Source organism: Podarcis liolepis (genome assembly GCF_965112155.1).
Source record: "Podarcis liolepis genome assembly, chromosome: 6".
NCBI lineage: Eukaryota > Metazoa > Chordata > Lepidosauria > Squamata > Lacertidae > Podarcis > Podarcis liolepis.
The window spans coordinates 96,522,316-96,545,611 of record NC_139559.1 but is presented as its reverse complement, the minus strand read 5'-3'; the positions used below and the strand labels follow the sequence as shown (position 1 = coordinate 96,545,611).

Genomic DNA, 23,296 nt, shown 5'->3' with positions numbered 1-23,296 from the left:
CAAGCTCACGTAAACTTGAGCCTCTGCCATTGCATCTCTTGTCCACCCTCCACTTTCCTTGGAGTCACCTGCCTGTTTGCCTGCTTTTTAGGTTTCATGCATTATGACCCTTTTTGCCCATCATTCCAGAGCATAGGCTATATCAGGATAGCAATGGAAGGGAAATCCTTTTTGTTTGCTGCTGCCATAGAAATGCTACCTTAGTGGTAAGGCTAGCTATGAAATATATTGAGGTGGGCTGGTATTTAATTGCTAACATAGTATTTTTGTTACCAGTGAAAAAGGAATCTTCTGACAGACAAATGTAGCATTGTTTATCCTAATTGTGCAAAACTGAAGTTGCTTAATACAGCAGGGTCATATGGAAGAATCACAGCATATCAGATACAGGCTTTAATTTTTGGGTAGATTTTTTTTTTAATAAATGTTTAATAGCCTTTCATTTGGGCCTCTTTCACCTCAATCATCCACAAGATTCTTCATTAAATTCTTCTCAAAAAGGTTGATCAAGCATGTTGAGATTTTCGCCATTTATTGTGTTACCCTGTTGACTTAAGTGTATGATTGGAAAGATTGTGAAAGGAAGAGCTGAACATAGCAGGGAAGAACCTGGGGTTTAGGTTTCATGCATTATGTGTCTCCACTGGAGCTGTGGTTGTGGGGACAAATTGGAAAGAACTGTTCGTCTTCATCAAATTCATCTGCTTTGCTCTTTCTGCTTAATTTGCGGTATTTGACTTCTTTCTTGTAACGGTGAGCAACATGCTTCATGTATTTCATCATCTTGGAAGTGTTCGCCACCAGCCTGTAGAGCATTTTGTCCATGTTGTGGGTGTATTCATCATTCACTTTGGTAGCAACTGGAAATGCAGGTGCTTGGACAATTGTCCTACAGGGCTGAGAAAAATGGAAAAACAGGGAGTAATACTTTGCATCGAAAGCCATTTACAAGTTAAATAGTGTTGCCATCTCTTTCACTGACCCTGCTATTATGCCTTTTAAGAGGAATTTGATGTCTGAAATCCCTGTACTCCTGGTCTTAGACTGCTGTTCTGGATTTGACCCTGTGGCATAAAAAACAACATCCCTTTGGCTTTATGGTAGTACAGTGGTACCTCTGGTTACGTACTTAATTCGTTCCGGAGGTCCGCTCTTAACCTGAAACTGTTCTTAACCTGAAGCACCACTTTAGCTAATGGGGCCTCCCACTGCCGCTACAGCGCCGGAGCATGATTTCTGTTCTTAGCCTGAAGCAAAGTTCTTAACCTGAAGTAATATTTCTGGGTTAGCGGAGTCTGTAACCTGAAGCGTATGTAACCTGAAGCGTATGTAACCCGAGGTACCACTATATGCTCATTGATCTTCTATCTGCTGTTCTGTGAAAGCTGAGCTTATTAGATAGCGAGATCACTTGATTCTTTAACATATAAGTAGGTATAAGTAGGTAAAAGTATAAATTAGGCACATATTTAGCCAGTTCACTGTAGTTAGAGTCCCAGGTGGTTCAGTTGTTCAAAATTTAGTTTTTTTGTGTACAAAGTACACATTGGGCATATCTACACACCAGACTATACATGGTTTTGTCCTTGCAAAGAATTAGTGAAATCACAGTTCTGAGAGTGCTAAGGATCTCTCACAGAATTGTCAGCTCATACTACAACTTCCAGGGTTCTGTAGAGGAAACTGATGTTAAATAAAACCAGTAGATTTATAGTGTGGCTGTGCTCACCTTGTCCTGACACATGTTACTTAGAAAGTACTTCTGACTGGGATCAGCATTAAGACTCATGGTTTGTTTTTTTACATATATTTTTCTATTAAATTGGAATCTGAGTTAAAGGTCAGAAATTAAAGCCAGACAATGTGCTAATTGAGAATATCTTACCATTGTGGGTTTCGCCAGTGTCAATTTCAGTTTCAGTTTGGTAAACAAGTAGTGGACAGCTAAACCACTCACTATGAGGAATGCTACTTTACAACCAGCATACACAACTTCTAGAGACTCTTTGGATAGTCCTAAGCCAGTAAAACAATGGCATACTTGACACATTGAATCACGAAAACAGTTAGATTGCTGTTTAGTCGCCAGTAGTTCCAGATCCTGTAGAGTCATTTCCCAAGCAACTCTTGTCCAAGCTGGTCGTTCACAAAAGCCAATAACATCTTGAAACAATAAGACTGTCCAAAGGAGAGAAACCTGACAAGGACCTTGAGAAAACATTCTGTGAAATTTTCAGCAAGAAATGTCTTCTGCTAATTGATGTTCCCTGTGTAGGAATCGTAGCAAATAACTGTTTAAGCTCGTATTCATTGTCTAAAAAAAGATTTAAATAAATCAAATAAATCCTTCCATCATGACCAAGCTCTCAGCCTGAGCACTGGAGAGATTTGAATGCAGGGAATATAATCAACCCATCAGCTGGGGAAGGGTTCTGTGATGTCATAAAGGGGGATCCTGATCTTTATATATGAAAGCTTCTATGATGTCATTATGATTGCAAGATTTTTCTCAGTAGCACTTTTCTCAGTGCAAAGTATGGAGAGTTTATAAAACTGGGAATTTTCAAAAGCTTACTTTACATTTGTCAGATAATTCAGAGGGACATGGGTAGCGCTGTGGTCTGAGCCTCTTGGGCTTGCTGATTGGAAGGTTGGCAGTTTGAATGTGTGCGATGGGGTGACCTCCCATTGCTCTGTCCCAGCTTCTGCCAACCTAGAAGTACGAAAGTAGATAAATAGGTATTGCTGTGGCAGGAAGGGAAATGCCGTTTCCATGCGCTCTGGCACTCATCATGGTGTTCTGTTGAACCACATGACCCAGAAAGCTGTCTGTGGAGAAACAGCAGCTCCCTCGGCCTGAAAAGCAAGATGAGCGCCACATCCCATAATCACCTTTGACTGGACTTAACCGTCCAGGGGTCCTTTACCTTTTACCTTTACATAATATAATAGTACAATTGGCTTATGAATTCTGGAGGATGTATGCAATTGCAAGGTGAAGAGATACTACATAGTCATTTGGATGAGTCTTATTACTCCTGAATGAGATCCAACATAGCAAGGTAGCTTCTCCTTCCTTTCCTCCCTTCACCTTGGGAATCACTGCACACCCTGAAAATCTCTTCCACAGGGCTGGGGAACACTCTAGAGCAGTGGTGGCGAACCTATGGCACGCGTGCCAGAGGTGGCACTCAGAGCCCTCTCTGTGAGCAAGCGTGTTGTCCCCCAAGAAGGGCCGTAGCTAGGAGGTGAAACTGGCACTCCAGCACTGCAGGAGACTTCTGGCGGCTTCCAGTATGGTCCCAGCACTGCTAGGGCACCGTTTTCACCCTCGGGGCTGCCCAGGGGTGTGTGGGGGGGGAGGGCTTGTGCCAGGAAACTGCCACTCCGTCCAAAGCCTGCACCACCGCTACTCAAGTCACCGATCAAGCCCATCTGCCATTGCAACCAAACCTGACGGCCGCCTCTGAGCTGGCTCCGCCTCCCCACCATCAAGCTCGGTTTCGCCCAACCCGCCTTCCTGCTCTGCTCTCGGGCGCATTTAGAGCTGTGGTAACCCTGGCAAGCGGCTGAGCAGGTGCTGACTTTTGATGCGCCAGGGCCTCCTGCCAGTCTGTTGTTCCTAGTCGGAAGTAAGCCGCCTTGAGTTCAGCAAGGTTAGACAAATTATCAGCATGCGTACAACAGCAAAAATCACATTAATTGTTCAAAAGCATGCGAAATGCAAACCTTTACCTTTCAAAAAAAAAGTTGTTTGTATCATTGAAAGCTCTGCTATTGTGTTTTTCATTTAAGACAAAAGATGTTAATGTATGAGTTGTTTTTTCTAAACTAAAATCTCAGTATTAAGGTTAAATTGCCATGTTGGCACTTTGCGATAAATAAGTGGGTTTTGGGCTGCAGTTTGGGCACCTCAGTCTCTAAAAGGTTCGCCATCCCTGCTCTAGAGCAAATTATGGGGGCATTTGAGGGGCTGTAGGGGGAAGAAGAGAAACTAGAAGTCTCGTTGTACAAGCTGATTTTTGTTACACAACAAAAATCAGTCAGTCAATGCAGTAACATAGAAGCATTTTAAAATAATATTAGACAAGGCATCTCATAGATAACAAAAAAAGCATGGCCTAGAATGAAAATTTATTAAAAGTTGTTCATTTTTTCTGTACGGTTAAAGACTTATCTCAGTTTTGTTAAGTGTTAAATAATTAGTGTGCTGGGTTTTGAAGCAAAATGAGATTTTTTAGTAATCAACATTACAGAAAATTGACTTTATTTAAATTCTACTCTTATCAATGTCTTTAAAAATTCAAGATTATGCAAATATAAACTAAGACTCCATGGTGAATGGTAGAGAGACCCTGGCTGAATTCAGCTGTAAACCAAGATACAAATGACCCTTGTGCCCCCCATGTAGCGACAGTACTTTGCTCATCACAAGTGAGAGTTAATGGCTTCTGAGGAAGTTGGAATATGAAGCTGAATTCAAAGGATGGCTTCATATCTTGGTTTGGTCCAAAGCAATTAACCAAAGTTTCCCAGTTCAGACATAACAGGAAATTATCATTAACAGAGGATTTCCTGGTTTGTTCGCCGGAGCACATGGACAGAGGAGTGAAGCATACTGGGGGACTTGCATGCGGGGGCCAAGACTCATTCACATGATGGCTTATTGAGCGAATTATGATCATCTGAAAGTGGCCACGCTGTGTGTGTTTCAGTGCTCTGTACATCCTGGGAGTACTTATAGGAAGAGAGTTGAAGGGTGTCCAGGACTCATAATCTAAGGCCTCCTTTGCCTAGCTTCTCTTTGGTGTGTCTTGTCTTGCAAGTTCATTTCCATAGGAAGCCAGAGGTTACAAAGTATGTATTTATACTGTATAGGAGAGATACAATAACATCACAACTCACAAAAGGGCATTCAGTTCCCATTTCAGATTGAACTGAAGACCTAGTCAGGGTGGGCAACCTCAGGGCCACGGGTCTAACGCCATCCTCCAGGTCTGTCTGTCTGGCTCTTGGAACGCTCTCCAGACCACACCCCCTCCCTTGCCAACAGAAGAAGAAGAAGAAGAGTTTGGATTTGATATCCCGCCTTTCACTCCCCTTCAGGAGTCTCAAAGCGGCTCACATTCTCCTTTCCCTTCCTCCCCCACAACAAACACTCTGTGAGGTGAGTGGGGCTGAGAGACTTCATAGAAGTGTGACTGGCCCAAGGTCACCCAGCAGCTGCATGTGGAGGAGCGGAGACGCGAACCCGGTTCCCCAGATTATGAGACTACCGCTCTGAACCACTACACCACACTGGCTCTCAGTGTGAAATAGGCCTGGAAGCCAGTGTTGTTCTTTAAGCAAAGGAAAGATACCTTTCCAACCCCAGGTCCCAGTTAGGAGATCTTTCATTTGCAGTCTGAATTAATGGCGGTTTCAGAATCACATGCGAAGGCAGCCCCACATATAATGTGTTATGATAATCTAGCCTAGGGGTTATAATAGAAGAGAAGAAGAAGAGTTTGGATTTGATATCCTGCTTTATCACTACTCTAAGGAGTCTCAAAGCGGCCAACAATCTCCTTTCCCTTCCTCTCCGACAACAATCACTCTGTGAGGTGAATGGGGCTGAGAGACTTCATAGAAGTGTGACTGGCCCAAGGTCACCCAGCAGCTGCATGTGGAGGAGCAGGGAAGCGAACCCAGTTTCCTAGATTAGGAGACTACCGCTCTTAACCACTACACCACACTGGCTCTAGGCAGGTAAAGGGCATTATCACCTCCACCAATAGGCCTAATCCACCCCTTGCCCCTTGAGTGCATTGAACTGTGATATTGCATCTTACCTGCCTGGATGGAGAGATAAGTATGTGGAAACCTCTAGATTTGAAAAGGCTTGAATGTAGCCTGTTCTGGAGAGATTACACAAGAGTCTCTGGAGGCCTCTGCACCCTCTTGCAAGACCTCACTGCAACCACAACTGTGCACCCCTGGTGAGCAAGGCTTTGGCAGGGGCAGCAAGGGGGCGCGGGTGACACACGTGCAGGGTGGCACCTTCCCATTTTGCCTCAGGCGGCAAACCAGATAGGCCACCCCTGGACTAAGGTCACCCAGAAAACTCCATGACGCAATGGGTATTTGAACCCTGCTCTCCTAGGAGTCAGTCTGATACTCCAAACACAAGGCCACCACACTTGCAGTCCCACGGAAGACACAGGCAGTTCAGGAAAGCCCCATTCCTTCACACGTATCCCCAAGGAGTCTATCATACAAGAATTTGGCTGTTATATGCAATACTATTGCCAATATAAAAGTACAATGAAACAGTTATTAGAAAAAGGATTAAAAAAATTTATATACAGTACTCTCCTTATCTAGTAGTCAGAACATCAGGGCAGAGTCTATCTGAAACAGAACTTTATACTTATCCATTACCATATCCAAAGTAAAAGTACCACGTCCAATTATGCTTTTTAAAACATTAAAAAGCATTTCAGCTATCATAACTCATATTAAAAGAAAACAGAGAATGGTGAACGAACCATGTTTACAGTCACTCACCTTGCTATGAAGTTGAGGTAATTCACAAACCCTGAATAATCAAGAATCCCTGCCTTCTATTCATTTTATCCATTGAGATCAACAGGACTGGACAAAAAAAGAAATTGATGAGTGACCACAAAGGTTCCTAAAAGTTAGATTACAACACCTAAGAATTTGAAATGCTTTACCTATTCTATACCAAAACAGCACCTGCAGAATAGAATTCTAGCACTTTTTCAGCCCTGGAAAAATCAAGGTTTCCCAAAAATTGGGCTAGGGACAGATCCTCATTAGGACAAACTTGACAGGTGGTTGGGGTCACATGTGATTAGGGTATCACATGACTAACAGGTAGGCTGTCCCACCCACCTGTTAAAATCCCTTCCACAGGTATGTAAGTCTCTCAATGCTCTGCCTTTAAATAATCAATACCATTGGTTTAAAAAGGCTGAAAAGCAGGGACTAAATCTTGCTGCCTAGGTTGTGTGGTCCTGTTCCCTACTGGGAACAGGGTATGCCACCAGTGCAGAATTAACCTCTGTTCCCTCCTTCCATCAGCAGTGATGTCAGCTGATAGTGGGTGGGCATGGTCTGGGGGAAATGACCTCACTGGGCCCCCTGGTGGGCCAAGATTGGCCTGCAGGCTGTAAATTCCACATTCCTACCCAAAAATATATCAGATAACCTCCATGGGATGCTGAAACTGGGCACCAACAGAGTGAATCTCAGATTCCCAAAGAGACTGACGTGTGCAGGCCATCTAAAGTAGCAACCCTATCCACTGATTTCTGGAAGCAAGACCCGTTTGATTTAATGGAACTTAGTTCTGCGTAGGCATGTAAAGGATTATGCAGCCAATCACTGCAGAAGTTTGGGAAGCTGTCAGAGAAGGCAAATCTTCTAAAAGCCCAGGATCCAAATTGATGCATCCTCGAAGGCCAAAAAATAAAGTAACTAAATAAATCCCACGGTACTCAGCGCCTCCTTGGTCCGATGCAGCCGCACTGAATCCCCCCCGCCCTCAGCCGCTGCAAGTCCATCTTCCAGCTTGGTCACCCAAACTCCATTTTCTCCACCTCAAACCACCTGACATATTCTAGGGTCCATTCACCTTCCCCCCTCTGGCCCAGGAGCGGGTCTGCGGGATGACTAAACAAACAAGATCCATGGGGGTCCATCAACGGCGACAGCTAAATGGAGCCTCCACGTTCGGAGGCAGTATACCCCGCTGCATGCCAGGGGCCGGGAGCGAGGCGGAGAGAGCTGCTGCCTCCGTGCCCGGCAGACGGGTGGACGGGGGAAGCACCCGGCTGGAAGGGAGCAGGCCCCGGGACCGGCGGACCTTTGGCCTGAGGGGCTCTTGTACGCGCTCCCCCTTTCGCGCCCCCCCCGGCTCCCCCTCCTCCGCCCCGGCTGACTCGGGAACCGACCTCGCAGCGGAGGCGGGGAGCGGAGGCGGGGGGCGGGCGGCCTTTCGAAGGGTCCTTCCCGGCTTCTTTCGGCACCGCAGCGGCTCCCGCAGCTCCTGCTGGTCCCGGAAACTGCCGGTAGGAGCCGCGCACGCAGCGCACACACCCCGCCCCCGAACCCCCCCCGCCCCAAACCCGGGTGCACCGCCGGCCGGAAGCCGCCCGGTCCTGTTAGGTGTCCGTTCGGGAACGGCGAGCTGCCGCGCGGAAGTTCCGGCCTCAGGGAGTTCCCGCGCCGTTGCCATGGCGACGGCATCCGCTCCTGCGCTGCGGCGCGAAGGAAGAGGTCAGAAAAAGCGGGGCGAGGAGGGGGAGGGATGAGCTGGGGGGGGGGAAAGAGTGCGTGGAAAAAACCATGGGGTTTTAGTCAACTAACTTTTACTCAGAGTAGACCTATGTCGTTAATTGTTAATGGCTCTATTCTGAGTAAAAGAATGCTAAAAACATTCTTGTTCAGGCCTGCCTACCCACATGCTTAGAAAGTTGGGGTGATTTTAATCTCTTAAAACATACAAAAGTTAAAATACAGTACTCAAAAGTATGGTTGTGAATTTTCCCTCAAAATTATTGTTTTATCTCTTTATATTTTTCAGAATCAAGCGGGGTATAAATTTTATGAAATAAAAAAAAAGTTGCTTGAATACGAACCCTGTAGTTTTGCTATCAGGCAGGCAGGATAATCTGAGTGTCCAGAAAGTTATTTGGTGGTTATATTTTATTTTATTTTTATTTATTTATTTAGCACCAGCCACATACCCACTGGCACATTTACAAAGAACAAAGAAAGGGACAGGCCTCTGCCTCAAAAGGGATTCATTGTCAAGATATGGGCACAAGGCATGGATAAAATGGGAGAAGACTTCATTTCAGTTAGACTTCCTCACAGTGGGGAACATGTCAAAGGCTTCATGGAGAGGTTGGCACTTGGCAATCTTAGCAGAACACAGGAGTAGCCTTTAACAGCTTGGTGCTCTCAAATGTTTTGTACCCCAAATCCCATCATTCCAGGTGATTCCAAGTCACACTGGCTGAGGCTGATCAGGGTTTTGGTCCAACATCTGGAAGGTGCCAAGTTTGGGAGAAGGCTGTACAAGAGGGGTACAAATACCAAAAAAACAACAACAACCAAATAGATTTGGTACATCTTGAATGAGATTGACAAATGCATGTACTTCATTTCTTTGGGAAAACCCCAAAAAGGAAAAACTCCCTGGGTATAGCGCACATGCATCCCCTGGAATCTTGCACAGCTCAGGGAGAGAGGGGTGACATCTAACAGTATCTTTGAACCAAACTAGAAAGGAGATAAATTACTTGGGCAAAAGGATTATATTTTGAAACTTTTTACAGATTTTGTGGAATACAGAGAACATTAGATGTTCATATTGGGTAAGTTCCACCCAATTGTTTATGAGCAACAGGAGATAATATTTTGATATCTTCCCTTTTTATCTGACTTCTTCAAACACATGTTGTTATGCCAGTAGTGTAATCAAATATTCGTGGGTCACATTTTGAGAAAGTTATGTTGGAACTTTGTAATCCTATGTGCACTAACTGAACTCAGTGGGACTTTCTTCTGGATGAACATGCACAGATTCACACTGTGAGTGTAGTAATTCTGGTGATACAAGGTTTTTCAGAAGTAGTTTTCCTGCATTCTTTCTTACTCCCAGGAGTCACAGGAAAACCTAGTAGTGGACATGAAAGGTGGGAAGCATATTAGTTTTCAGCCACAAATCTGGATGGAAAATGTGTGACTAGAATGAGGAAAAGTAAAAATGTGATCCTGGGTGGGTGAGCTGATAGCTGTTAGGATGGATTTCTTTCTTATTATCTTTCTTCCAACATCCCCTAGTCAAAAAGAAAGGATACTTAGAGACCTAACAACCTTTTGATTTGTCCTTGACCAAATAGTATGAATTTCCTGCAAACAAAAATTAGGTTCCATTTTGTTCCTTTTCAGGCTTATTCCAGGAAAATGGAATCAACAGAGGAGATAGTAGACTCGGCAAACAAAAGTGAGCACGAGAACTTGGGGCCTCAAGAGGAACCAAAGCCTTTCAATCCTCTCCTGAGAGCTTGTCTAACTGGTGACACAGAGGGAGTACAACAGATTTTTGAGGACCTGGAAGATCCTGATCATGAAAAAGCCAACCAGCTTTTAATGGAAAAGGATATTGTGGGCAGAGGCCTGCTGTATGCAACCTGTATGGCTGGGCAGAGCGACGTTATCCAGACACTGGCAAGATACGGGGTTGATCTGAAGGATAAGACGGCCCGAGGTACATAACTGACCAGTTATGCAAAAAATGTACTCCCCATTTTTTTTACTAGTTTGCCTGCTCATACTTTTTTCTCTGTAGTTGGGGAAAAAAGCCCTCTTTACCTGGTTGTCTGAGGGCGATCCTTCCTCTCTGCAGAACACCATGCAAGCAGTTCATAACAAGTCTGTTTTTCCATAAAATGCCCTATAAAGCATTATCAGAACATTACAGTTTTCACCTGGAATACATTGGACAGGTGTACCTATATTTATTATTTACAAAATTTGCACCATCTGTTTAGCAGGCAAAAGTTGGGTTTTCTTTTAAAATCTATAATATTATTGACAGGACAATGGGAAACATTTTTGAAGAGATCACTTAGAACAGACTACAATTAAAAAAAAAGGATGTATAACATACATTGTATCTTGAGCACAAAATCCCTTTTTGTACCAGAACCTTAAGTAGACACTAGTTGCTTGTCTGTTTGTAAATGAATGCTGATAACCCGCTCCGCTTTTAAAAATAATAATAAATGAATGGTTTGAATCCCAAGATTGAGATGCTAAAGGTACATTCTGGTTAAAATATTGGCTTCCAAGTGGCTGGATATGTTTGGTTGTTTTGTGAATGAAGAGAGAGAGAGAGAGAATGTTATAAACGGGTATTCTATATACAACTACACATTCTAATTTGGCTCACTCTCTCAGGTTATACACTCCTTCACTGTGCTGCAGCCTGGGGCCAACTAGAGACTTTGAAAACTCTTATAGAACTGGAAGCTGACATTTATGCAACCACCTCCCGGGGTGAAAAGGCTAGAGATATTGCCTGCCGATATGAGCAGACAGAATGTGTTGCATTCTTGGATTGGGCAGGTAAGAGCGGTGACACCTAAGCTTCTTTGAGATGTGGATCTGATCTTACTCATGATAAGACCATAATTCTAGACAAATATGATTTGAACTGCATGAAGATCCTTTGGACTGATTCAGTGCTGGATTTTGGTCAGAGAAACGTAGCTTTGCCTCTCATCTCGGTCACCAAGATTGGGTGGCATCCTGGTCTCCAAGCCTTAGATCCCCATCCATACAACAATGCTCTCAGTCTTGTTTTTCAACTACCCTGTCTGGTTTGGTGCCCAACTGCCACCTAGTGATCTTCCTTCAGTGAGATCAGTTCTGCAAAAATTCACAGTGAGCCTAGAAAGGCAGCTCCTAACAGTGCGTTCTGTTATGCTTCTTCTCATTACAGGCTCATCACCTATTATTTGAAGAATAGCATAAAAGACACTTAAACAAATAAAATTTGCTGTCAAATATCAGTCAGTTGTAACCAAAGAAAACAGTGTCATTCTTGCACACAGTCTCATAGTGGTTTACAGTAATCCCTCATCGTACGTAGGGGTTTGGTTCCAAAAATTGCACATATAAGCAAAAATTGTGTATAATCAAATCCTTGGAACTGCTCCGCAGCTAGTGAGTGAAGGGGAGAGAAAGAGCACCCCCAGTATCACCAGAGCCAGTCAGCTGAGTGCACCTTGCCAGTGGTGGACAGCATTGTTATGGCGGCCCCTGCATTGCGGTGACCAGTGCAACCAAACCAGTCACACTACCTTAAAACTGCCTCAGGCCTTTCCCAGCAAGCAACTTTAGAAGGCTAGTGGTGCTTGTGCAAGATCTTACAGGAACTCAGATTGTCCCACAAAATCTTGCAGGAGTATCCCAGAACCTTCCAGAGCCAGCATGCTGCACAGGCCTTGCCCAGCAAGCAAGGTGAAGAACTTAAAAGCTCTTTATGTGTTGGGCAGCCCTGATTGGACCCAGCATGAAAAGAGCTTTTAAGCTCCCTGCCTTGACTTGTACAATTTCAACCATCCCACCTTCAAGCCATGTTTGGTTGAAATCATGCAAGTCAAATGCACTTGAACTGAGGGATTATCATGGCCTCGTGACCAGCCTTGAATGTACCATGATCAGCAGGCGCTTCTGAAAACGAGTGACAACACAGTGCAAGTTACTGTGTCCAACTTTTTAACTGACCTCTGTTCCTATGCCTTTAATAGCAGCTTCATCTGCAGATATTAGTATGTGATAATGCTTAACTGTATGCTGTAAAACACTTTAATTGCTGATTTTCATAGAAAAAGAAAAGTCAGAAGATGAGACACTAAACTGATTTTTTCTGTAGGATGCTAGGTATCCTAAAAGCAAGAAAGCTGTGTATAAAAAGCTCCATGGTCTTTATCAGGGCATAGCTAGTCTGGTGCTGGTATGCATGGGAGAGGTTTTCTGGTGCAGCAGCATTTAAGCACGTTGCACCATATATCTGATGTTGTTGTAACAAGCACCCATTTCCAAGACACAGTCCTATGCCAAAATGTTGGCAGCCTGGACAGGCCTTTGTTGGTTAAAAGTGTGGGTGCCTGAGTGTTTCTGTGTCTTTCCGAGAGTACTGTGGCATTTGTATTGTTTCGAAGGCACTTGGGTGGCAATGTCTTGCTGTTGCCATCCTCCCATTGGCTTCCACCACGCCTGGTTGCAGAGGGGGAAGTGTCCTGCAGCAGTGCTGTAATGGACACTAGCAGTGGTGTGTGATGAATTTTTTGTGGGGAACAGTTAGGGCCAGAGGCACCAGCTTGGCAGGGCAGTTGGGGGCTGGTGTCATGCCCGTGAGCATTGTGCCTCCTTCCCTAAGCTGGGCAGAAGCTTCCTAGGCTTTGGGAAGGAGGCCCCAGGCCTCTGACAGGATGTGGCGCTCTGCTGCCTCCTTCCTAAAGCTAGGCAGACTTTGGGAAGGTGGCAGGAGGGCTCTTGGACCCGTAGGAGCATTGCACCTCTCTTCCTAAGCCAGGCAGAAGCTTCCCGGGCTTTGGGAAGCAGGCACTAGGGAAACATTTAGGGGATTAGCCTAGTCTCCCTAGTCCAATGACTGCACATCACTGGACACGAGTGGTGTGCCTATTAGTAGTGCAACAGTCTGAGCTTTTTCAATGCATTTAATTTCTTATTTTTATGTTATTCTGTACTGGGGTTCATTAGAAGGGAGGGGGCTCCTCCTCTTCCCCTTCCCTGTAATTCTATGAGTATATTTGCATAGTACAGGTCAGATGGCTATCTCTGATATAGGTATGAAAACTAGCCACCTGAGCTGCACTTGATGGGTCCACCTCAGATGCCAAAATGTCTTGGGTCCAAAATGGTACCTCCTACCCCACCAGGGAAGATCTGCATGAGACCTACAGGTATAGGGCAGTATACAAATTTAATTAATGAATGAAGGAGAAGGAGAAGAAGAAACAAGGGTGAAGAAAGATAAACATCAATATTTACTATGGTTTTCGAACAGTTCCGGAAGTCGAACGGACTCCTGGAACACATTCTGTTTGAGAACCAAGGTATGACTGTATGTGTATTTTAAAATGTGAATAGTCACATAACACTTTTTAAAAATATTATTGATTTTGAATATAGATTTTACATTTTAATGCAAAACAAATATCCCCCTACCCTTCCTCCTACTCAGTTCCTGCCAATGTTTGACTCGAATGCTAAAACAATTTACTTTGCTTAAAACTATCTGTAACACCAACCTAGTTCCATAAAAAAAACTTTCTTTATTTGGAATCAGACAGCGGGGTGGGTGCCTGAATGTTTTTGCAAACCCAAGGATCATGTTCTCCTGGCTGGACATTCAGAGTACTATACAGGCCAGTGTATAGTTTACAATGGAACATAGGTGTGAGTCCTAGTGATTCAGACCAAAGGCCTGTCTGGTCCAACGGTGGCTAGCCATTGTAGAATGGGCATACCTAGACATTGGTGAAGTGGCACCCACCAAGGCGGCAATCCCAGTGGGGAGTGAAAATCGTGCCACAGGTGAGTGTGCGCACAGGCAGGAAGGGCCTGTGAATCCACCTTTTCTCCTCCCAGCTTTAGCTGTGCCCAACTTGGCTGGAGCCATAGCCAAGGCTTCCCTATGGATCATCGCTCTCACCAGCTCCCTGCCTCAGGCAGCAGGAGGAGCAGGCATTTGTCTTCAGCATGGCCGTCTTTGCAGTAATAGTGGTCCCCAACACATTACAGTTGGGGCATGAGGGGAGGAGGAAGAGGCGAAAGAAGGAAATCTGAGGAACTTGCCCTGCTGAAGTGAAAGGGTGATGGAGCCGTGAGGGGAGGTGGGAAAGCTGGGTTGCTCTTTGCCCCTAGTAGAGATGGACAGACCAATAATAATACTTTATTATTTGTGCCCCAGCCATTCTGGGCTGTTTCCAACATATATAAAAACATAATAAAACATTAAACCTTAAAAAGCTTCCCTATACAGGGCTGCCTTTAGGTGTTTTCTAAAGGTTATAGTGTTACTCATCTCCTTGACTTCTGATGGGAGGACGTTCCACAGGGCAGGCACCACTACTGAGAAGCTCCTCTGGCCGGATCACTTCTCGCAGTGAGGGAACCGCCAGAAGCCCCTTGGTGTGTGACAGGGCTCTCTGGCACTGCTTGCAACACCTGGGAAAATGGAACCTCTCCCCCCTCCAACCCCCATGTGCAGTGGCTGGCTTTGGCTTAAAGCAGTGCCCTTTGCAATGCCAATATTTGGTGCCCCTAAGAGTGCAACCGTGTATATGCCTGCTCAGAAGTCTCTTTTGAATTCAGTGAGACACTTCCTAGGCCAGGAGCTCTGTCTCGCTCACCCCATAGTCAATTTGTTTGTTGGCTTCCACAGTTTCTCCCAGCTTTGCAGGCACCGATACAGCTCTTTGCAAAGGGCACAAGGGAGCCTAGGTATGCCTCTGAGAACGGGAGAAAGGTCAAGGTCAAGAACTTGCTCCATTGTGATGAGGTCACGAAGCTACCTTGTTAATTATAGTATCTTGCCCACCTGAAGACATGACTGAACAGGGGATACCTCAAATCTAAATAGTTAAATTGAGTTGAAAACCAGCTGTGGTCACTGGCAAGGATTCCATGTTTAGTTCTTAGCTGAGTCAGGATGATGTTCTACATGGTGTTTGTGGGATACATTTGATTGCATTTACTGTATTTGGTTTGGTTTGTGTTCTGCGTTGCGTTGGCTTCCCAGGAAGAGTTTGTGTGGATTGGGATGGCATACACACACACTGCGACGATGAGTACTCTTCTATATCATTTCTGTAGGGAGTGTGCATGGCAGCCTCAGTGACTAAAGGGAAGAGATGTTCCTCAACAAGGGCTGCAAAAAGGGTTATTGCTGACTGACCATGCAATGGGTGGCAGGCACAGCTGTTCCAAGGAAAGGGAGGGACGTTGAAGAGGAAACCAAATATATCAGACCAGGTTTTGCTTGGTTGCTGAGGGATCTTTTCATGCCCTGATGTCTTACACTGTTCTGTCAGGTGAGTTCAAGCTCACGTAAACTTGAGCCTCTGCCATTGCATCTCTTGTCCACCCTCCACTTTCCTTGGAGTCACCTGCCTGTTTGCCTGCTTTTTAGGTTTCATGCATTATGACCCTTTTTGCCCATCATTCCAGAGCATAGGCTATATCAGGATAGCAATGGAAGGGAAATCCTTTCTGTTTGCTGCTGCCATAGAAATGCTACCTTAGTGGTAAGGCTAGCTATGAAATATATTGAGGTGGGCTGGTATTTAATTGCTAACATAGTATTTTTGTTACCAGTGAAAAAGGAATCTTCTGACAGACAAATGTAGCATTGTTTATCCTAATTGTGCAAAACTGAAGTTGCTTAATACAGCAGGGTCATATGGAAGAATCACAGCATATCAGATACAGGCTTTAATTTTTGGGTAGATTTTTTTTTAAATAAATGTTTAATAGCCTTTCATTTGGGCCTCTTTCACCTCAATCATCCACAAGATTCTTCATTAAATTCTTCTCAAAAAGGTTGATCAAGCATGTTGAGATTTTCGCCATTTATTGTGTTACCCTGTTGACTTAAGTGTATGATTGGAAAGATTGTGAAAGGAAGAGCTGAACATAGCAGGGAAGAACCTGGGGTTTAGGTTTCATGCATTATGTGTCTCCTCCACTGGAGCTGTGGTTGTGGGGACAAATTGGAAAGAACTGTTCGTCTTCATCAAATTCATCTGCTTTGCTCTTTCTGCTTAATTTGCGGTATTTGACTTCTTTCTTGTAACGGTGAGCAACATGCTTCATGTATTTCATCATCTTGGAAGTGTTCGCCACCAGCCTGTAGAGCATTTTGTCCATGTTGTGGGTGTATTCATCATTCACTTTGGTAGCAACTGGAAATGCAGGTGCTTGGACAATTGTCCTACAGGGCTGAGAAAAATGGAAAAACAGGGAGTAATACTTTGCATCGAAAGCCATTTACAAGTTAAATAGTGTTGCCATCTCTTTCACTGACCCTGCTATTATGCCTTTTAAGAGGAATTTGATGTCTGAAATCCCTGTACTCCTGGTCTTAGACTGCTGTTCTGGATTTGACCCTGTGGCATAAAAAACAACATCCCTTTGGCTTTATGGTAGTACAGTGGTACCTCTGGTTACGTACTTAATTCGTTCTGGAGGTCCGCTCTTAACCTGAAACTGTTCTTAACCTGAAGCACCACTTTAGCTAATGGGGCCTCCCACTGCCGCTACAGCGCCGGAGCATGATTTCTGTTCTTAGCCTGAAGCAAAGTTCTTAACCTGAAGTAATATTTCTGGGTTAGCGGAGTCTGTAACCTGAAGCGTATGTAACCTGAAGCGTATGTAACCCGAGGTACCACTATATGCTCATTGATCTTCTATCTGCTGTTCTGTGAAAGCTGAGCTTATTAGATAGCGAGATCACTTGATTCTTTAACATATAAGTAGGTATAAGTAGGTAAAAGTATAAATTAGGCACATATTTAGCCAGTTCACTGTAGTTAGAGTCCCAGGTGGTTCAGTTGTTCAAAATTTAGTTTTTTTTTTGTGTACAAAGTACACATTGGGCATATCTACACACCAGACTATACATGGTTTTGTCCTTGCAAAGAATTAGTGAAATCACAGTTCTGAGAGTGCTAAGGATCTCTCACAGAATTGTCAGCTCATACTACAACTTCCAGGGTTCTGTAGAGGAAACTGATGTTAAATAAAACCAGTAGATTTATAGTGTGGCTGTGCTCACCTTGTCCTGACACATGTTACTTAGAAAGTACTTCTGACTGGGATCAGCATTAAGACTCATGGTTTGTTTTTTTACATATATTTTTCTATTAAATTGGAATCTGAGTTAAAGGTCAGAAATTAAAGCCAGACAATGTGCTAATTGAGAATATCTTACCATTGTGGGTTTCGCCAGTGTCAATTTCAGTTTCAGTTTGGTAAACAAGTAGTGGACAGCTAAACCACTCACTATGAGGAATGCTACTTTACAACCAGCATACACAACTTCTAGAGACTCTTTGGATAGTCCTAAGCCAGTAAAACAATGGCATACTTGACACATTGAATCACGAAAACAGTTAGATTGCTGTTTAGTCGCCAGTAGTTCCAGATCCTGTAGAGTCATTTCCCAAGCAACTCTTGTCCAAGCTGGTCGTTCACAAAAGCCAATAACATCTTGAAACAATAAGACTGTCCAAAGGAGAGAAACCTGACAAGGACCTTGAGAAAACATTCTGTGAAATTTTCAGCAAGAAATGTCTTCTGCTAATTGATGCTCCCTGTGTAGGAATCGTAGCAAATAACTGTTTAAGCTCATATTCATTGTCTAAAAAAAGATTTAAATAAATCAAATAAATCCTTCCATCATGACCAAGCTCTCAGCCTGAGCACTGGAGAGATTTGAATGCAGGGAATATAATCAACCCATCAGCTGGGGAAGGGTTCTGTGATGTCATAAAGGGGGATCCTGATCTTTATATATGAAAGCTTCTATGATGTCATTATGATTGCAAGATTTTTCTCAGTAGCACTTTTCTCAGTGCAAAGTATGGAGAGTTTATAAAACTGGGAATTTTCAAAAGCTTACTTTACATTTGTCAGATAATTCAGAGGGACATGGGTAGCGCTGTGGTCTGAGCCTCTTGGGCTTGCTGATTGGAAGGTTGGCAGTTTGAATGTGTGCGATGGGGTGACCTCCCATTGCTCTGTCCCAGCTTCTGCCAACCTAGAAGTACGAAAGTAGATAAATAGGTATTGCTGTGGCAGGAAGGGAAATGCCGTTTCCATGCGCTCTGGCACTCATCATGGTGTTCTGTTGAACCACATGACCCAGAAAGCTGTCTGTGGAGAAACAGCAGCTCCCTCGGCCTGAAAAGCAAGATGAGCGCCACATCCCATAATCACCTTTGACTGGACTTAACCGTCCAGGGGTCCTTTACCTTTTACCTTTACATAATATAATAGTACAGTTGGCTTATGAATTCTGGAGGATGTATGCAATTGCAAGGTGAAGGGATACTACATAGTCATTTGGATGAGTCTTATTACTCCTGAATGAGATCCAACATAGCAAGGTAGCTTCTCCTTCCTTTCCTCCCTTCACCTTGGCAATCTCTGCACACCCTGAAAATCTGTTCCACAGGGCTGGGGAACACTCTAGAGCAGTGGTGGCGAACCTCTGGCACGCGTGCCAGAGGGGGCACTCAGAGCCCTCTCTGTGGGCACGTGTGTCGTCCCCCCAAGCAGGGCCGTAGCTAGGAGGTAAAACTGGCACTCCAGCACTGCAGGAGACTTCTGGCGGCTTCCAGTATGGTCCCAGCACTGCTAGGGCACCGTTTTCACCCTCGGGGCTGCCCAGGGGTGTGTGGGGGGGGAGGGCTTGTGCCAGGAAACTGCCACTCCGTCCAAAGCCTGCACCACCGCTACTCAAGTCACCGATCAAGCCCATCTGCCGTCGCAACCCAACCTGACGGCCGCCTCTGAGCTGGCTCCGCCTCCCTACCATCAAGCTCCGTTGCGCCCGAACCCGCCTTCCTGCTCTGCTCTTGGGCGCATTTAGAGCTGTGGTAACCCTGGCAAGCGGCTGAGCAGGTGCTGACTTTTGATGTGCCAGGGCCTCCTGCCAGTCTGTTGTTCCTAGTCGGAAGTAAGCCGCCTTGAGTTCAGCAAGGTTAGACAAATTATCAGCATGCGTACAACAGCAAAAATCACATTAATTGTTCAAAAGCATGCGAAATGCAAACCTTTACCTTTCAAAAAAAAAGTTGTTTGTATCATTGAAAGCTCTGCTATTGTGTTTTTCATTTAAGACAAAAGATGTTAATGTATGAGTTGTTTTTTCTAAACTAAAATCTCAGTATTAAGGTTAAATTGCCATGTTGGCACTTTGCGATAAATAAGTGGGTTTTGGGCTGCAGTTTGGGCACCTCAGTCTCTAAAAGGTTCGCCATCCCTGCTCTAGAGCAAATTATGGGGGCATTTGAGGGGCTGTAGGGGGAAGAAGAGAAACTAGAAGTCTCGTTGTACAAGCTGATTTTTGTTACACAACAAAAATCAGTCAGTCAATGCAGTAACATAGAAGCATTTAAAAATAATATTAGACAAGGCATCTCATAGATAACAAAAAAGCATGGCCTAGAATGAAAATTTATTAAAAGTTGTTCATTTTTTCTGTACGGTTAAAGACTTATCTCAGTTTTGTTAAGTGTTAAATAATTAGTGTGCTGGGTTTTGAAGCAAAATGAGATTTTTTAGTAATCAACATTACAGAAAATTGACTTTATTTAAATTCTACTCTTATCAATGTCTTTAAAAATTCAAGATTATGCAAATATAAACTAAGACTCCATGGTGAATGGTAGAGAGACCCTGGCTGAATTCAGCTGTAAACCAAGATACAAATGACCCTTGTGCCCCCCATGTAGCGACAGTACTTTGCTCATCACAAGTGAGAGTTAATGGCTTCTGAGGAAGTTGGAATATGAAGCTGAATTGAAAGGATGGCTTCATATCTTGGTTTGGTCCAAAGCAATTAACCAAAGTTTCCCAGTTCAGACATAACAGGAAATTATCATTAACAGAGGATTTCCTGGTTTGTTCGCCGGAGCACATGGACAGAGGAGTGAAGCATACTGGGGGACTTGCATGCGGGGGCCAAGACTCATTCACATGATGGCTTATTGAGCGAATTATGATCATCTGAAAGTGGCCACGCTGTGTGTGTTTCAGTGCTCTGTACATCCTGGGAGTACTTATAGGAAGAGAGTTGAAGGGTGTCCAGGACTCATAATCTAAGGCCTCCTTTGCCTAGCTTCTCTTTGGTGTGTCTTGTCTTGCAAGTTCATTTCCATAGGAAGCCAAAGTATGTATTTATACTGTATAGGAGAGATACAATAACATCACAACTCACAAAAGGGCATTCAGTTCCCATTTCAGATTGAACTGAAGACCTAGTCAGGGTGGGCAACCTCAGGGCCACGGGTCTAACGCCATCCTCCAGGTCTGTGTGTCTGGCTCTTGGAACGCTCTCCAGACCACACCCCCTCCCTTGCCAACAGAAGAAGAAGAAGAAGAGTTTGGATTTGATATCCCGCCTTTCACTCCCCTTCAGGAGTCTCAAAGCGGCTCACATTCTCCTTTCCCTTCCTCCCCCACAACAAACACTCTGTGAGGTGAGTGGGGCTGAGAGACTTCATAGAAGTGTGACTGGCCCAAGGTCACCCAGCAGCTGCATGTGGAGGAGCGGAGACGCGAACCCGGTTCCCCAGATTATGAGACTACCGCTCTGAACCACTACACCACACTGGCTCTCAGTGTGAAATAGGCCTGGAAGCCAGTGTTGTTCTTTAAGCAAAGGAAAGATACCTTTCCAACCCCAGGTCCCAGTTAGGAGATCTTTCATTTGCAGTCTGAATTAATGGCGGTTTCAGAATCACATGCGAAGGCAGCCCCACATATAATGTGTTATGATAATCTAGCCTAGGGGTTATAATAGAAGAGAAGAAGAAGAGTTTGGATTTGATATCCTGCTTTATCACTACTCTAAGGAGTCTCAAAGCGGCCAACAATCTCCTTTCCCTTCCTCTCCGACAACAATCACTCTGTGAGGTGAATGGGGCTGAGAGACTTCATAGAAGTGTGACTGGCCCAAGGTCACCCAGCAGCTGCATGTGGAGGAGCAGGGAAGCGAACCCAGTTTCCTAGATTAGGAGACTACCGCTCTTAACCACTACACCACACTGGCTCTAGGCAGGTAAACGGCATTATCACCTCCACCAATAGGCCTAATCCACCACTTGCCCCTTGAGTGCATTGAACTGTGATATTGCATCTTACCTGCCTGGATGGAGAGATAAGTATGTGGAAACCTCTAGATTAGAAAAGGCTTGAATGTAGCCTGTTCTGGAGAGATTACACAAGAGTCTCTGGAGGCCTCTGCACCCTCTTGCAAGACCTCACTGCAACCACAACTGTGCACCCCTGGTGAGCAAGGGTTTGGCAGGGGCAGCAAGGGGGCGCGGGTGACACACGTGCAGGGTGGCACCTTCCCATTTTGCCTCAGGCGGCAAACCAGATAGGCCACCCCTGGACTAAGGTCACCCAGAAAACTCCATGACGCAATGGGTATTTGAACCCTGCTCTCCTAGGAGTCAGTCTGATACTCCAAACACAAGGCCACCACACTTGCAGTCCCACGGAAGACACAGGCAGTTCAGGAAAGCCCCTTTCCTAATACGTATCCCCAAGGAGTCTATCATACAAGAATTTGGCTGTTATATGCAATACTATTGCCAATATAAAAGTACAATGAAAGAGTTATTAGAAAAAGGATTAAAAAAATTTATATACAGTACTCTCCTTATCTAGTAGTCAGAACATCAGGGCAGAGTCTATCTGAAACAGAACTTTATACTTATCCATTACCATATCCAAAGTAAAAGTACCACGTCCAATTATGCTTTTTAAAACATTAAAAAGCATTTCAGCTATCATAACTCATATTAAAAGAAAACAGAGAATGGTGAACGAACCATGTTTACAGCCACTCACCTTGCTATGAAGTTGAGGTAATTCACAAACCCTGAATAATCAAGAATCCCTGCCTTCTATTCATTTTATCCATTGAGGTCAACAGGACTGGACAAAAAAAGAAATTGATGAGTGACCACAAAGGTTCCTAAAAGTTAGATTACAACACCTAAGAATTTGAAATGCTTTACCTATTCTATACCAAAACAGCACCTGCAGAATAGAATTCTAGCACTTTTTCAGCCCTGGAAAAATCAAGGTTTCCCAAAAATTGGGCTAGGGACAGATCCTCATTAGGACAAACTTGACAGGTGGTTGGGGTCACATGTGATTAGGGTATCACATGACTAACAGGTAGGCTGTCCCACCCACCTGTTAAAATCCCTTCCACAGGTATGTAAGTCTCTCAATGCTCTGCCTTTAAATAATCAATACCATTGGTTTAAAAAGGCTGAAAAGCAGGGACTAAATCTTGCTGCCTAGGTTGTGTGGTCCTGTTCCCTACTGGGAACAGGGTATGCCACCAGTGCAGAATTAACCTCTGTTCCCTCCTTCCATCAGCAGTGATGTCAGCTGATAGTGGGTGGGCATGGTCTGGGGGAAATGACCTCACTGGGCCCCCTGGTGGGCCAAGATTGGCCTGCAGGCTGTAAATTCCACTTTCCTACCCAAAAATGTATCAGATAACCTCCATGGGATGCTGAAACTGGGCACCAACAGAGTGAATCTCAGATTCCCAAAGAGATTGACGTGTGCAGGCCATCTAAAGTAGCAACCCTATCCACTGATTTCTGGAAGCAAGACCCGTTTGATTTAATGGAACTTAGTTCTGCGTAGGCATGTAAAGGATTATGCAGCCAATCACTGCAGAAGTTTGGGAAGCTGTCAGAGAAGGCAAATCTTCTAAAAGCCCAGGATCCAAATTGATGCATCCTCGAAGGCCAAAAAATAAAGTAACTAAATAAATCCCACGGTACTCAGCGCCTCCTTGGTCCGATGCAGCCGCACTGTATCCCCCCCGCCCTCAGCCGCTGCAAGTCCATCTTCCAGCTTGGTCACCCAAACTCCATTTTCTCCACCTCAAACCACCTGACATATTCTAGGGTCCATTCACCTTCCCCCCTCT

The 23,296-nt window shown here is 44.5% G+C and overlaps 3 protein-coding genes across 3 annotated transcripts; 1 reads left to right on the top strand and 2 right to left on the bottom strand.

Annotated features, from left to right (window-relative positions):
* Positions 1–289: 289 nt before the first annotated feature.
* Positions 290–2,397, bottom strand: LOC310708626 (uncharacterized protein). The gene is made up of 2 exons (XM_083507258.1): positions 1,886–2,397; positions 290–897 (listed from the first exon to the last, which is right to left on the bottom strand). Exons 1-2 carry the CDS (start codon positions 2,219–2,221, stop codon positions 631–633), a joined length of 603 nt encoding a protein of 200 aa, XP_083363384.1. The 5' UTR covers positions 2,222–2,397; the 3' UTR covers positions 290–630.
* Positions 2,398–7,958: 5,561 nt separating this feature from the next.
* LOC310708633 (ankyrin repeat domain-containing protein 45-like) lies at positions 7,959–15,718 on the top strand. Its single transcript, XM_083507268.1, has 4 exons — positions 7,959–8,075; positions 9,964–10,282; positions 10,975–11,142; positions 15,424–15,718. The coding sequence occupies exons 2-4, from the start codon at positions 9,979–9,981 to the stop codon at positions 15,450–15,452; spliced, it is 501 nt and encodes a 166-aa protein (XP_083363394.1). The 5' UTR covers positions 7,959–8,075; positions 9,964–9,978; the 3' UTR covers positions 15,453–15,718.
* Positions 15,719–16,026: 308 nt separating this feature from the next.
* Positions 16,027–18,063, bottom strand: LOC310709863 (uncharacterized protein). Its single transcript, XM_083509907.1, has 2 exons — positions 17,540–18,063; positions 16,027–16,548 (listed from the first exon to the last, which is right to left on the bottom strand). Exons 1-2 carry the CDS (start codon positions 17,873–17,875, stop codon positions 16,279–16,281), a joined length of 606 nt encoding a protein of 201 aa, XP_083366033.1. The 5' UTR covers positions 17,876–18,063; the 3' UTR covers positions 16,027–16,278.
* Between the last annotated feature and the right edge of the window lie 5,233 nt (positions 18,064–23,296).

Coding starts and splice junctions, on each gene's coding strand:
- LOC310708633 (XM_083507268.1), top strand. CDS start 9,979: ATGGAATCAACAGAGGAGATAGTAGACTCGGCAAACAAAAGTGAGCAC. Junction 10,283..10,974: donor GAAGGATAAGACGGCCCGAG/GTACATAACTGA, acceptor TCACTCTCTCAG/GTTATACACTCCTTCACTGT. Junction 11,143..15,423: donor TGCATTCTTGGATTGGGCAG/GTAAGAGCGGTG, acceptor TCATTTCTGTAG/GGAGTGTGCATGGCAGCCTC.
- LOC310709863 (XM_083509907.1), bottom strand. CDS start 17,875: ATGTTTTCTCAAGGTCCTTGTCAGGTTTCTCTCCTTTGGACAGTCTTA. Junction 16,549..17,539: donor CACTGGCGAAACCCACAATG/GTAAGATATTCT, acceptor CATTTTTCTCAG/CCCTGTAGGACAATTGTCCA.
- LOC310708626 (XM_083507258.1), bottom strand. CDS start 2,221: ATGTTTTCTCAAGGTCCTTGTCAGGTTTCTCTCCTTTGGACAGTCTTA. Junction 898..1,885: donor CACTGGCGAAACCCACAATG/GTAAGATATTCT, acceptor CATTTTTCTCAG/CCCTGTAGGACAATTGTCCA.